The 16,102-nt window shown below is 29.2% G+C and overlaps 1 protein-coding gene and 2 non-coding genes across 3 annotated transcripts; all 3 read left to right on the top strand.

Annotated features, from left to right (window-relative positions):
- Positions 1 to 6,332: 6,332 nt before the first annotated feature.
- Positions 6,333 to 14,288, top strand: LOC105635679 (mitochondrial hydrolase YKR070W). The gene is made up of 12 exons (XM_020679900.3): positions 6,333 to 6,497; positions 6,602 to 6,708; positions 7,281 to 7,316; positions 7,530 to 7,603; positions 7,706 to 7,746; positions 8,412 to 8,483; positions 8,589 to 8,793; positions 10,239 to 10,334; positions 10,777 to 10,844; positions 13,435 to 13,642; positions 13,796 to 13,879; positions 14,086 to 14,288. The coding sequence occupies exons 1-12, from the start codon at positions 6,364 to 6,366 to the stop codon at positions 14,143 to 14,145; spliced, it is 1,185 nt and encodes a 394-aa protein (XP_020535559.1). The 5' UTR covers positions 6,333 to 6,363; the 3' UTR covers positions 14,146 to 14,288.
- Positions 11,593 to 11,667, top strand: LOC119370690 (small nucleolar RNA R160). The gene has a single exon (XR_005178255.1). It is a non-coding gene; the product is annotated as a small nucleolar RNA R160 (small nucleolar RNA).
- On the top strand, positions 11,745 to 11,831 carry LOC119370691 (small nucleolar RNA R160). The gene has a single exon (XR_005178256.1). It is a non-coding gene; the product is annotated as a small nucleolar RNA R160 (small nucleolar RNA).
- Positions 14,289 to 16,102: the final 1,814 nt, after the last annotated feature.

Genomic DNA, 16,102 nt, shown 5'->3' with positions numbered 1-16,102 from the left:
TCAATTTAATAAATAAAATATTATTTTTGTGGCACCCAATTTAACCGTTTTTCCAAATTAGACTACTTCTCATCACTACTACTTATAAATAAATAAATATTTATATTTATTTATATCAATATTAAAATAAAAATAATCTATTCATCTTAAAAATAAAATACTTGTATTTATTGATATAATATTGCAATAAGTAATAATTCACTAAAAGTACAATGACGTCATGGTGAATAAAATTTATTTTTATAAGAGATTTAACATGAGTATAAACAGAATTATATGTTTAAAAATTTCAAAATAAAAATCTAAACTAATATTAATTTCAAAATAAAAATTAACCTAATATTTTATGTTTATAACTAAATAAAATTAATTATTTTACTTGGCAATTTATAAATTTAAATTCCTAAAATATATTAGTTAGGGTGTTAAACAGTGAATTTTTAATTTTTTTTTTGAATAAAAATGATACTTAAATATTATTAATGTCAAAGAATAAAACATCCTGAAAAACTTGGAGGGTAGTACTCCACTCCGAAAAATCAGGCATAGAGACAGCATCCCATGCTATGGTATGGGCACACTGATTCGGTAATTTCTTCATAAAAACTAAGGAAGATGAAGAGAACCCATTGATTAGAGTCTTACAATCATGAAGCAAAACATTAAAATAAGAAGATTTGTCAAAAGAGAGTATAGGTCCAACAAAAATAATATTTTAGTTAATCTGACCATAAAGGAGAGTATAGGTCCAATGAAAATAATGTTTTATATATTAAATTAGATATAATTTGAAATTAGAGTGCTAGAAGTTCATAGTACTTAAAAAAGAAAGTTGGATTTAAGATACAATTAAAATTACCAGCAAAGTTTGGGGTAATTTTAATGATTCAGCAAGTTTTAAGAAATTATTTTTTTTTATTGGGAGATCAATGGGCCAAAAAAATATTGTGAGCTACACAACAAATGATAGCATTCCCCTTCATTCACCAAATTGGTGAAAACTCTCGTAGTTAAGAGATATCAAACGTGAAACCCCTTACTCTCTATATAAGTGAAAAGATCAATCAAACAATTTTTTTTTCTTCCTTTCTCACGGTAAGGTCACAAATTTATAGTTTGTTTTGTTTGGTGTAAAATTGGAATGAGTGTAAAATAACAAGTAAAAATTTACATGCTTTTGCAAAATACCTTATTGAGGATGAAGGTAAAATTGTGAAATAACGCAACTAGGTGCAAAATAAATTAAAATAAATTTAGTTTACTCCCTCTCTCTTGATTTTCATCCAATCCATACAAATAATCTAAAATAAGGAGATAAAGTGAATGGTATCATTTTAGAACCTCATTTTACATCCTCCCATATTTTACAGGCTTAATATATGATAATATCTCAAACTTTAAGAGTTTTTGCAATTTCACCTTATTTTGACATTTCTATCGATTTCACTCGAATTTCCACCTTTTATAGATTGAAATGAAGGATGAAACTCCAAATAAATAGTATTTTTATAAATTTTTCGACATCATGTATAAAAACAAAAAAAAAATATTAGTGAGAAGACAATCAAACCACACATGATTGGCTTAAAATTAATTTTATAAATTATATCCAATCATTAATAAACTAATTTTTTTAGTTGGCCATCATTAAAGGTATTTTAGAACATTTTAAATTTCATGAGATGTGATATAGGAAATCCCATTATTCCCCTCTCATTCTATTTTTATGTATAGTACTACTCTTTTTTAAGACGTGCACGTTGATAATGCTCGTTATATTTTCATTTTTTATACTCGTTTCATTTTTTATCTATATAATATTAGAGCATAAGTTTTTGTTTATATTAAAATAAATACAATTGGTTAATTTGTATTAAACTTTACTGTATAAGCTACTTACAATGTTATTTCCTATGTACTTTATTTTATTTTTATATAATTTGTTTTCTATTTCTTATGTACTTGTAATGCTAGTCTTTTTTATGATGTGTCTTGCACGTTGATTATGCTCGTTATATATTTATACTATTTTAATTTGTTTTATCTATATAATATTAAAGCATAAATTTTGTTTAAATTAAAATAAATACAATTGCTTAATTTGTATTGGACTTTATCGTACAACAATTTATAACGCTGCTTTTTATGTAATTAATTTTATTTTATTTATAATGAAGTAGTTTCAAAATAAAATTCAACCCAATCTCTAGACCTAATCCTTCAGTTCCTAATTTAAAAATGCATATTCTTAAAATCTTAATAAGTGCCCCAAAAAAAAAAAAAATCAAGTCATAACTTAATCTCCAACCTTCTGTCCTCAACCCCAAACCTTAATAATGGTAATTACTTTGGCTATAGTGACCGTATTACTTACCCAACCTATTAGATAAAGGAATATGTGCACATACACACAAATTCTTGAAACCCCATAAAGTGATCTAAAATAGAAATATGTAGTTATAGTTTTTTTTAGTTTTATAAACACCATTTTCTTTCAAGTCAAATAGATTTAAAATATAATAGAAAACATATTAAGAAAATTAAAAATATTTAATCATCAAGAGGCTATCTATTTATTGCAATGAAGATATAAATCTCTTGCTAAATTAAAGTGATAGTAGTTACAAATTAATTCAGTAATGAAAAAGAAAATAAAAAATAAAAAATAAAAAATTATTATTAAGAATAGAACTCTTTTCGAAACTCAATATATAATAAGAAACAAATTATATTAAAAAAATTACCAATTTGAATTTTAAAAATAACCCTTTCTTTAACTGGAAATGCTGTAATTTAATAAAATTTGATGTTGATAGACCAAAAAAAAAAAAAAAAAAAACAGACTATAGCATTCAATAAATGAAAATTACAAAGCAAATAATGCTATGATCTAATTTTGTTTCTCTATTTTTCTAAGTTGCAAATTTAAAATAAATAAATAAATAAGTTAATTAATTAATAAAAAGATTATATAAAAGATACGTTCTATTCTCGCCAAATAAACCATCAATTTTCCCTACAACTACACAGAAAAAGAAGAGTATATTTTTTTCTTTTTTATTATTTATATGTATTTATTTAAAAAATAATTTTTAGAAGTTATATCCGATCAAATAATAAAATGTAATTTTTCTTTTTTTTTTGTCCTAACCACAGGTCTCTCGAGTCCACTGGGCTAAAACTAAATTCTGTTCACCGGATCAGTCCAAGAAGAGATAAAGTGCTCACAGCGAGTATTTATTTCATCAATGAGGATCGAACCCTCGACTCACTTAAGAGAGAAGAGTACCGAACTACTCATCCAAATACTCTTTGGTATAAAATGTAATTTTCGAATTTACTACGACTAAGGCTATTCTAGGATATCAGAAATCTCATTATTCCCCCTATATTCCCATATTTATATATAGTACTAGTATTTTGTATGACGTGCGTTGCACGTTGACTATACTCATTATATACTCATTTTTTATTTATATAATATTAAATAATAAGTTTTGTTTAGATTAAAATAAATATAAGTAGTTAATTTATATTATACTTTGTTATACAAACTACTTGCAATGCTATTCATTATGTACTTAATTTTATTTTTATATAATAAAGTGATCTTAGAATAAAGTTCAGCTCAATCATTAGACTTAATTCTTTAGTCTATAATTTATAAATGTAAATTTTTAAAACCCTAATAGGTGCTCAAAAAGAAAATTAAGTCATTATTCAATCTCCAACCCCCTGCCCTTAACCTTAAATCAAAATCTATATACAATTATAATGAAGAATAATAATAAATTATTTTTCCTGCTAGGTTAAAAGAAAATAAATGAGAAAATGATCTGAATTGATAATGAAAATCACATTGACTACAGTGACAATTTTACTTACCCAATGTATCAGAAAAAGGAACATACGCACATGCATACAAATTCTTGAAACCCAAAAAGTTATCCAAATAGAAATATATAGTTCTAATTTTTTTTTTTTTTTTTTACAGTTTCTTAAACACTATTTTCTTTTAAGTCAAACAGATTCAAGATATAAGAGAAAAAATTAAAAATGCTTAATCATCAATAGACCATCTATTTATCGCAAGGGAGATTTATATCTCTTACTAAATTAAAATGATAGTAGTTACAAAATATTCAGTAACGAAAAAGAAAATAAAAAATTACTATTAAGAATAAAACTATTTCAAAACTCATCTAATAGAAAAGACATTTCAATATATATAAATATATAAATATATCAATAAAATATTATTTTTTAAATTAAAAATTTTTAACAGTTTATCATTCCATGTTTAATTAGCTAAATTATATTTAAAATTTTATTTTTAAAAAATATCCAATCAAATATGACAAACATAAAGAACAAAAATATTAATAAAAATAATATACTTTTTTCTTCTTTTTTCTATCTCTCTCCTAAATAAAATATTATATATATTCTATTTGAAAATTTATTTTTAAAAAATATATCCAATCATATCATACAATGGTACATTCATAGGGGTTTCCTCGATCTATTCTTCCATGAATTACTGAAAACAAAAAGAAATTCATCTCAAGATCTAATAAATCAAATAATTCAAAAAAACTGCTCAATTTATTAGTTTAACGAATTTTTGACTCTCGAATATCCAACCGCGAAAATTGAACTGTTAATGAAAAGAGAGAATAGGACAAAAATAATTAGGGAGTCGAACGAGCCTTTTTTGGGGATAGAGGGACTTGAACCCTCACAATTTTTAAAGTCGACGGGGCACTGTCTCAGAAAGAGGCTCGGTGAAATAGACATATCTGTGAAGATGCGGACTACCTGCACTGGACAGAAAGACCCTATGAAGCTTCACTGTTCCCTGGGATTGGCTTTGGGCCTTTCCTGCACAACTTAGGTGGAAGGCGAAGAAGGCCCCCTTTCCGGGGGAGTCTGAGCCATCAGTGAGATACTACTCTAGAAGAGCTAGAAAACAAAGTATATTTTCTTTCTTTTTTTTAATCTATATCCTAAAAAAATTAAATATTTAATAAATAAAATATAAAAAATTTTCAAATGTCTCGTTATCGTTTATATTCATTAAAAATAAATTTATTAAATATAAAACTTAAAATTTTGAAATGTTTAATTATATATGTATAAGTACTTTTTTTAAAAACTATTTTTTTTTATTTATTAGGAGGTTTGATGAGCCGAAATAATATTGTGAGCTACACAATAATCATATTGGTAACTCACCTAACAAAAATAACATTTCAATGTATATAAATATATAAACAAATCAATAAAATATTATTTTTTAAATTAAAATTTTCAATTGTTTACCGTCACATATTTAATTATGTAAATTCTATTTGAAAATTTACTTTTTAAAAAATATATCCAATGAAATCTTACAAACATAAAGAATAAAAAATATTAATAAAAGTGATATACTTTGTTTCTTCTTTTTTTATCTCTCTCATAAAATAAATTATTATATATACTCTATTGAAAAATTTATTCTTTTTCAAACAAATCCAATCATATCATATAAACATAGAGAAAAAAATTTTATATATTTTCTAAAAGAACTAAATATTTAATAAATAAAATATAAAAAAAATTTCAAATATCTCATTATTATATATATTCATTAAAAAATAAATTTAGTAAAGATAAAACTTAAAATTTTGAAATGCTTAATTATTTATATGTATTTATTTAAAAAATATATATATTTTTACTCATTAGGAGGTCTGATCAGCCGAAATAACATTGTGGGCTATATAATAATTAAATTGGTAAATACTTGTGGTCGAGAGAACTCGAACTCGAAATTAGGAGGTCTAATGAGTCGAAATAACACTGTGGGCTACATAATAATTAAATTGATGAATACTTATGGTCGAGAAAACTCGAACTCGAAACCTCTCCCTCTTCACATAAGTGAGAAGACAATCAGACTACAAATGATTGAATTAAAAAATAATTTATAAATTATATCCAATTAATTAATAAATTATAATTTTTTAATTGATTATCATTAAGAGTATTTTAGAATATTTTAAATTTTCTTAAAGGTGATATAGAAAATTCTATTATTTGCCTCTGTTTTTATATTTATATATGGTATAGATAGATAGATAGATATGAATTTCAAACCGAAACCGAAAAAATCTAAAAAATGGAATTAGATAATTTCTGTTGGATTTTTCAGTTCTAAAACGAACTTTGCTTACACCAGTTTACGCCCATTTATAGTGCAATTGGCTCGTTAGGCTTAAAACGACTAATGATTAAACGACGAAGCGTTTAAATACGACAACATACAAGCTCTTTCTATTTCTCAAGCTATACCACAAGCAAGGAAACATAGAGATAGAGATGAGATTTGAGAAAAGATTGGTGTTTATTGGTGTTTCTGATATCAAGAACAGAGCGCCATTTATAATTCAATCTCAATTTTCACGTTCTTTTTGCCAGCTTCAAACAAAGCAGAAGCACCACCAAAACAATGGGTTCGTTTGATTTGATTCCTTCCAATTCAGTTTTTTTTCCCCTTCATTTTAAATTTCTTTTGCAATTGAGAGGAGATTGGAATTGGAATTTTCGGTTGTTTCAGTTCTTCTTCTTTCGGAATTGCGTTCGACATTGATGGTGTTATTATTCGTGGTCGTGCCCCCATTGCTGGCTCTTCTCAAGCTTTGAGGAGATTGTACGGAGATGCTGGTATTTTATATTCTTCCCTCCTTTGTCTCTTTAAAACTCACAGAATGCTATGATTGTGCAGATTTTATAGGAAATTAGAAGTGTAATATGCAATTCTGTGATTTTAGATTGTACTTTGATTTCAAATTTGAAGGTAAACTATAAAAGAAGCAAAACTGAATTGAATAATTGAAATAGGTATACGCGGTGCATTGTAGTGATGCTTGTAAAAGGGGGAAATAAGTAGCAATGGAGTGTTTATTATATGAACAAAAGTGATTCACTGATTTGCCAAGTGAACTAAACGAAAGTTAAATTTGCTGTTTAATGTCATAGACAAAAGGATGCATTAAACTAAACTTTTGAAAGTATTTGTGTATTTTGGTTTCTTCTGTAAAAATGTTTTGGAACCTATTGATTAGGATTAAAACTGAGTTCAGGTGATTGAAGTGAAATAGGTAGTGCAAAATAATGATGCTTAGGTGGTCTTAGGAAGGAAAGGAACTTCTTCTTGGTTTATGGGATCAATTTCTTTGTTCGTTTTCCTCAATTCGTGTTTTTTATTTTTCTTAATGATTAGTGCATCTTTACAGGGTCTCTGAAGGTTCCTTTTTTGTTCTTGACAAATGGTAAGTTGCAGGCTTGTATACATTCCATTCTTCTAATTAGGATTTTATGTATGCAAACATATTTAAATGTTTTCAAGAATATGTAATTTAATATTTTATACATGCTAGGTTTTATAACATTATATGTTTCATAATGCTTTTTACTTTTGAAGCCAAGATATACAACTAAGCAATTAAATGATGAAGTAATGTCATATAATTCTATTTGATTAGGAGGTGGAATTCCGGAATCTAGACGAGCCATTGAGTTAAGTGAACTTCTGGGCTTAAAGATTTTACCTTCTCAGGTATTGCTTAAAATAATTGTATACTTTACCCCGTTAACCTTGCCTTTGGCACTGATGGACTAATAGAGTCTTTGGCATAGCTGTTCATTTTTCCTGATACAGGTTTTACAGGGTCACTCACCTTTTAAAAGTCTGTTGAAAAGGTATATCTCTGTCAATTTTGTTTGTGTATTCTCTATCTACATGTCTTTAGCTTCAGAATACCATTTCCTTTCTTAACATACTTGGTTTTAGTCATTTTTTTTCCTTGTGCATGATATATTCATTCTATTCTTAAATACCATATCCCAACCATAATATTTCACAAAGACATGTTGATATATTAACCACTCCTCATCACAGAGGAAAAAAAAAAGGGTAAAATAAGTTATGCATTCAGCAGACAGCAGCACTAGAGATGAAATAGGAATATTTAAGGTCATTTTGTATTACAAATAGACCAGCTTGAGTTTATAGGATTCTCAAATTCGAAGTGAACTCAGTAGTGTTTATCAGTGGTCAAATTATGATGAATTTCCAGTGGAAAAGGAAAAGGTCCTATCAAATCCTAATATTTTTCAGTAGCGTTCATTACTATATTCCTTACTTGATGAACATCCAGAAGTTAGTCTTGGATACATTTCATAGAGTTTTTTGAAGATCTTTTTATGGAAAAACTATTCTTTTGGTTTTGTGATTTACATTAAATATTTCACCAAGGAAATTAATTTGTTATCCAGATTTACTGTTTATAAATATAACAACTTTTTGTGTTTGAATTGTTTATCTGCCAATATCTTATGTTATCGTGATCTGACTTTCCCTACAGATATGAGAATCAACTCATTGTTGCCACCGGAAAAGGGGAACCTGCTCTAGTAATGCTCGAGTATGGTTTCAAGTAAGTTCTTTTGATATGTACTGGTCATATGATTACCTGTATTTTAGACCATTATTTTGGATTTTGCAACATTTCCATTAAGACTCATTTATTTTTTCTTGGCAGAAAGGTTCTCTCTTTAGATGAGTATGCCTCTCTGTTTGAGAATATTGATCCTGTATCTCAATACAAGAAATGGACCACTAAGCAGGAATTGTGTAGCACTATGAGTACGTCTCTGAATATAACATCAAGATACAATGTTTCTTCTGAAACAGTTAAGGCTGTATTTGTCGTCAGTGATCCTGTAGATTGGGGAAGGGACATTCAGGTATTTCTCCTTTCTTTATGTAGTAATGTATGAACCAGCTTGTGGATCTTTGGATTTCATATAGTGGCTGCTGTGGAATATGGTGATCTAAAACAACTGTGTTGTCTAGTGTAATTTTCTCACTATTTTACCATTGATTATTAAGATGATATTCGTACATAGAGGATTAGATAGTAGTGTTAAATTAAGTTCTTTTTTTAAAATGTAGGCCTCTTGAATTAGATGTTAATTTTTGCCTCCCTGGAAACAAGTAAAATTCATTTATATAACTTACAGAGAAGACTCTTTTCAGTATTAGTATTATTGAGACGAATATTATAAATTGCATGATGAGTAGACTTCTGTAACCGTAACCATAAACTGTGGAAATGAAAACAAGGAGCGTATACAAACTGAGCCAACCCAAGTCTTTGCCTGTTCAACCTAAGGTTTCCCACTATGGAGTCCTGCTTGAACTCTACTCAATCTTGAAGGAGCTCAAAGAGGCGAGCTTGACAGTGACTCTGTTGGAAAACCAAGCTTGAGCCATTGAAAGCTCAGGTCGTGTTCAAGCCAAACCAAACTCAAACTAAAGCTTTTACTCCTTTCTACTGTACTTAATACCACAAATAAAAGACAACATTGACTGGCACACTATTAAAAGGTTTCTTCCGTAGACACACAAAAGTGAAAGGAGGCTATTCCTTTTTTTTTTTTTTTTTGTGTAAACCACCGGTATCTGGACCCTATTACCAGGGACCGTCGAATCCGGCTCGGGGCTTAGTCACAGTTAAGGCTCTTCACCCCTCCCTGCAGGTGTGTTTAGTGGAGATCAAACCCGAGAACTCTTTCCAAATGCCTAGTTTGCATTGCCAACTGAACCACAACCTATAGGTGAGGCTATTCCTGTTTTTATATTGGAGCTCTCCTTGTTTTTCTCAAAGTGGAATGGAAAATCCATCAGATCTTTTCCTTCTGTTTTTACTTTATAGTAATCATGTAATGTTAATCTAAGGCTAATATCTTTTGATCTAACAATTCATCTTGTATGTGTGAATTTGCAATCACAAAGATCCAATCACATCTCTTTGGCCCCATTTATAGTTTTAATAAGGCAATCATAACAAACTATAAGTATGTATTTGTAATATTACATAATTTGACATAATATTTAGCCCGATGAATGCCTTCCTCATTCATACTTCTCTATTGTGTTTGTGTATGTGTTTATTATGAATAGGGTATAGGTTATTGAGTGAGGAAAACATTTGGATATGTTTTGTAATACTGCTGTAACCATAGAGTAACTTTTGATGACAAAAAAACTTGTAGAAGTGACTATTTATTCTGATTGGAGGGTTATCTGTTAAACTTCTTATAGGTTGTTGCTTTCCTTTTATCTCAATGCTTTGTATTTTACAAGTACGTCTCCCTCCAGTTATGGTCCGACTAATGAATCAGTTTAGGTTATCTGTGATGTTTTAAGATCCGGAGGCCTTCCAGGAAAGGACAGCAGGCATCAACCTCCTTTATATTTTGCTGCTGATGATCTTGAATATCAGGTTGGTACTCCCTTATTTTGTATAGGCCTTGGTCATCTCTGATATTGCAGTAATTTGATCAAAAAGAAAAAAAAAAAAAAGAGTTCATGGATTGATCAATGGATAAATTTTTTCATTGAAACATTCATATTAATTAGTTTGAAGTGAATAAGAGCTTACAAGCAAGACATTTTGTGCGTTGTGCCTAATTATCATCTGACCAGCAGGCTTAAAAGTTGTATATAAATAAAATCATGAGCCTTTCATGCATGCTTTCTATTTTCGGTCTCAATCATTTTTCAATATTTTTAATTCTTAAGTATGACTTATGATTTATTTTGGATCTGAACTGGAGCAGCCTCGTGGGTGATTCATAAAAAGTTATATCCTATTCCTTTCTTTTATTACTTTTGGTTTTGGAGGAAAAATTAACAACTGATGATCGGCTTATTACTCTGTACAGGCTGCATTTTCTTCTCAGCGCCTTGGAATGGGTGCTTTCAGAATTGCTTTGGAGAGTATCTTCAACAGGTGAGGTTAGTGTCTCATTTAATTTAGCATATAAATTTGTTTAAATTCCTTCCTCCCTCGTCCACTAATTTAGTGGTTTGATAGACCACATCTGGTGTTGCATGTCTAAACAAACTCAAAGGACAATTGCCTTTGCTCCAAAAGGGCCCTTTTGAATTATATGTCTATTTCATTTCTTTTTAATCATTTCAGGTTTGTCAAATCACTTCCCCCAGCTGAATAATTTGGGTTGGGCCCATAGTTTAAGGTTTAGCTTGTTTGTTGAATTTATATTTGATCTAGGTTTGCTTGAAGTATGTCATTTCATGCTGGCTTAAAAAAAATTTCTTCATCATGCCTTCTCTTTCCTCCTGCCTCCTTTTATCTCACCACCACTACAACCACCCCCTCTAACAAATACAACTATGACAAATAAAATGCTGCAATCATGAAGATCAATCGAAGCTGGTGAGATCAAACAAAGAGTAAACTACAAAGAGAGAAAGCTGGTGATAAATAAATATTTGTTTGATTGCAAAAAGCACCATCTAGCCCCTTGATTCTTCGCGTTAGAGAATTTCAAGGAATCAAACGAGAAAAGGGTATTAAAAGGTGCAATATTTACAAAACTATGGAGGCAAATATCTCTCTATGCGGTTTATTAGAGCTTTATAATCTTGTGCGGAGAGTCAATTTTGCCTTACAAGAATATATATTTCCTTTTTCAGTGTCGGTTTTGGGTCTTTTTGTGATCAATTGTTGAAAGCAAAGTAAAATGATGAGTTTGTTTAGATCTGAATTTAAATGTGGAATTTCTTTTGGTCTTCAAAGTTCTCTGATTGCTTTGCTTAGTCGCTGGGTTTGATTGTATCTGAATTTTTATTATAAAGTTTATAGTCTATGGTATTTTAGTTTAATCCTTGAAAAATGATGAGATTGTAAGGACTGAAGTCTGAATTTATTTTGGAATCCCCATAACTTGATAGCCTTCAAAGTTCTCTGGTTCCTTTGTTGTATATCTCACTGTTGCTTACAAAGAAATGGATTGACGTTCTCTAAATCTAAGTTATCATCTTTTTGCAAAATGGTTTTCAATGTTATCTTCTTGTAAAAGTTTTGTTTCCTATCAGGCCAGTTTTTCTGGCCTAATTTTGAATTTACTTATTATGCAAATTCATCAAATGATGTGTGGCAATAGCAGACTGATTATGACAAATACAACACCATAGTTGTGAAGGTCGATCAAAGCTGGTGAGATCTAACGAAGAGTAAACTACAAAGTGAGAACAAGGGGGTGGTGTTGGTGGCAATGGCAGTTATTATGGTAATGGTGGTGTGGGCGGAGGAGGAGGAGGAGGAGGTATGATGAAGAAAAAATTTTTAAGCCAGACAAACTGGCTGTTTTCCCCCTTTAAAAAATGCTGTTGAAGCTAGTACTTTTCTTTTAATTTGTTGTTTTTAGTGGAATCCTAAATCAATGTTTACTAACATGCCTGGGGCCTACTTTTTCAAGAGCTAACAACAACATTGGTGATTCTTGGATGGATAGTGGATGGAGGGTACAATTTAAAAAAAAAAAAAAATTGTTAAGTCCATAATCAATTTATAAAATTAAAAGAATTGGCCAAAATTGTAAAAATGGCCAGATTACTGCTAACTTTTCTGGAAAAAAAAAATGATAATTCTCTAAATGTGAAATTGTCTAAGTTAAAGAAATATAAGTATGTTAATCTTATTGTAGAAAATATGGGTAGCAAAAAACACGGTGTTAGTCAAAATGCCATTAAGCTAGTAGCCAGTGGTCATTCCTATCTCTAGGTATAGGGGATCGAGGATTCGAACTTTAATAACCCCAACCCCACCCCCCAACAACCCCCCCCCCCCCCACCCTTTTCGGCTTTAATATCTAATGGGTAAACAAAGAAGGGTGTTGTTGAAGGTTGTGCTTTCATATTCTTTCCCTAGTATTATTTCCTTTCTTCATTGAATAACTGAGAATATTTTGATTAGTCAACCTTCATACTTATCTATCCATTTCTGTACAGTACTCTTTTGCACGATTCTGCATAAATAATAGCTTCCCTTACGTTCACTTAAGTTTATGTTGGATGTTTTAATTTTGCACATTAGTTTTTGTGATTATGCAGTGACTATTTGAAGTGTATAACAATGGGTTGATATGCTTCGTTGTTATAACTCTGGGCTGTGGCTGTAGGTTCTGGAACATTGTTGTTAGCCAATAAATTAGTGAATCAATTACTTAGGTTTGTTGGTTTATTGCAAAAGAATCTTTCACAGTTTGCTTTCCTTGAACCCTGAGCACTTCTAATTCCCAGGTTTTTTCTTCGTTTCATTTTAGCACCTTATGATTGGGCAGCTATGATTTAAAGTATACCACCTAGTTACCTTCTCTCATGTTCTGGTATTTTAAGACGAAGGAAAAAAAAAAAAAAAAAAAAACTAAAATGAAAGGAAGAAACTTCAGTTCTATATGTTCTTTGAACTTGTGCCATAACACGTGATATATTAGAGCTGAATTACCAACGAAACTGCTGAAAAATTAGTAAAAACTTTTTGCACTGGGATGTTTTATGCTTGGCACTGACTGCAGAATTCACCATAATGATTTGGAGTATATATGTTTTGGGAAACCTAATCCATCTGTATTCAAGAATGCCGAAGCTGTAGTGTCCCAGCTTCAACTGTCTTGTAATACTGAAGCTCCTCTCAGAGAATGTGTGGCCCCTGGATCACCTCCTTTCAGGACTCTTTATATGATTGGTGACAATCCTTCAGTTGACATCAAAGGTGCCCGGCAGGTTTGTCCTGCATACTTGGAGTTAGAGATTTTGACTGATTGAGCCCATATGCTTTGCAGATTGTTACAACCATATATATAGGCAGTCGGTAATCTTGGATTTTCCCATGTAAATAAATTGAAATATATCGTTTTATTTTAATTTTCATTTCAGGCAGGAAATCCATGGTTTTCTATCTTGACAAGGTCAGGTGTTTTCCGAGGGCAACATAACCATGAAGAGTTTCCTGCAGATCTGGCAAGTTAAAGCATGAATTAACTTTTTAAATATTGATTTGAATTTAATATCTGTAAATGCACAAGAAGCCACTCGTGTGCAAAAATATGTACGCAATATTTCAAAATTATCAGCAAGGGGTGGGGACAACAAATCTGCAGTGTTCTTTTTTTTTTTTTTTTTGGTTCCATTTCATTTGATAATACATTTTTCTTTGGAATATGCAGGTGGTTGATACTGTTGAAGAGGCAGTGGATTATATTCTGCAAAGGGAGTGCATTTCTTAGTCCTTTTGCCTCTAATTTGCTCAAATAATTTACTTCAAATATTTTCATATGTTTCATGTTTAGAACATTTATTTGGCACAAATAAAGTTTAAACAAAATGAAAAATGAAAAGTGGAGGCATATTTTGAGACTTGATTTCAAAATAGCATTGTTCATGATGAAATATATGATTTGTGATTATCACAGTACTAGTTCATTGAGGCCATCCAGTCCAGGTAGCACTTTTCCATTTTACACAACATTATTTTTTTTTTTTTATGCAATGGCATTTATGCTAGAAGAATTTGTGGCTACCATGTTCATGCAATTTTGCTTGTGAACTTGGTGGATAATAGCCTTTTTAGCCCCTAATCTTTGTCATTCTTTCCTAATTACCAGTTTCATTTTTCCTGCTGATAATGAACTTTGTTCCCCTGGAAGGAAAATCACATTTCCAATTTTATTTTCTCATATAATTACTTTTTGATTCAACCTCGTTATCTTGTTGCATTACTCTAATTGATTGGGCTGGATGTACTCATACTTTTACCAATTGGTGTACTAATTACTAACTTTTTTTATTTAGGGAAAATCTTAATTTTACAGTAGTTACTAACAATTTTTTTTTCCAAATTAATATTTTTATGTGAATCATTTTATTTATAATTATTTAAAAATAATAAATATTTATTTAGTATATATTATTATAAATTATAATTAATATTTTTATTTATATGGCACATTAAAATAGAAAATAATATGTTTATCTTAAAAAATAAAAAAATTATACAATATATTGATAATATAAAGACATTAAGATTATTCATAAGTTAAATCAAATGCACTATCAAAATACCCTCCGAACAAGATGAATCTCGTTCCTGAAGGATATGGATGCTTCAACATCATGCAACTACCAGCAATAGATAATGGAGGAATTTCTTAACAGTCATTAGTGTTTTTTCACAATAAGAAATAATCGTATATATTACTAAATTTATAAATAAAGTAACCTATTCATGTCCCTAAAAAAGCTATATAAAGTATCACTTAGGACCCGTTTGATTTAATGGTTTGTACCAGCTAACAACTGATAGAGGTTGTTGTTTGATTTTATGGTTTGTACCAGTTAACAGCTGATAGATGTTGTTGATAGCTCATGGCTAATAGCAGTTAGTTAATTACTGATCATGTGTTGGTAATTTGGTAAAATATTGATAGTAGTTGTTGTTAAAATATATTTTACTATTAATGGCATAATCGTTTATATATATATATATATATTATTTTATTAGTAAAATAATAATTAAAAATTTTAAAATAATATTTTAAAGAAATTATTTTTAAATAACTACAAATAAAATGATCATAAAAAAATATCAATTTGAAAAAAAAAATTATTAGCAATTACTTTTATGAGGTTTAATGAAGTAAAAAATAATATAAATACGAATCAGCTGCCAACTGATATGAAAAAATAGTCAAAATGTAGCTTATGAAAAAAACAGTTGATTGAAACTTCTATCGGCTAACAGTTGATTGGAACTTTTATCAGCTATCCGCAGTTGCATGAAACAGTTAACCCAAATGTTTCTTAATGTATTTTTAATTTTCTAATGTTCTAATTAATTAATTATATTTAATACAATTTTAATTCAGTAAATAAATAATAATAAATTCAGTTATTATATTTATAACAATTAGTTATTGTATTCAATTAATAGGGGAAAATATTTTAATTTAATTATATACAACAATTAATTAAAATTATTACTCAATGAGAAGGGATAAAAAAATAAAAGTTCATTTATTAATAATAATTAGTTTTCATTTATTAATAATAATTAGTTGCTCATAATACTTAATTAAAAATAATAGATTTTTTTGTATCTTTATAATCTTATGCGGCGCAACCTAACATCTTTAAAAAACTGAATTAGTTCGGTTCGATTTGAATCAAACCAATCAGATACCCACT

This window comes from Jatropha curcas, chromosome 6 (assembly GCF_041381405.1).
Source record: "Jatropha curcas cultivar XTBG-Jc1 chromosome 6, XTBG_Jcur_1.0, whole genome shotgun sequence".
NCBI lineage: Eukaryota > Viridiplantae > Streptophyta > Magnoliopsida > Malpighiales > Euphorbiaceae > Jatropha > Jatropha curcas.
This window is presented reverse-complemented; position numbering and strand designations above follow the sequence as displayed.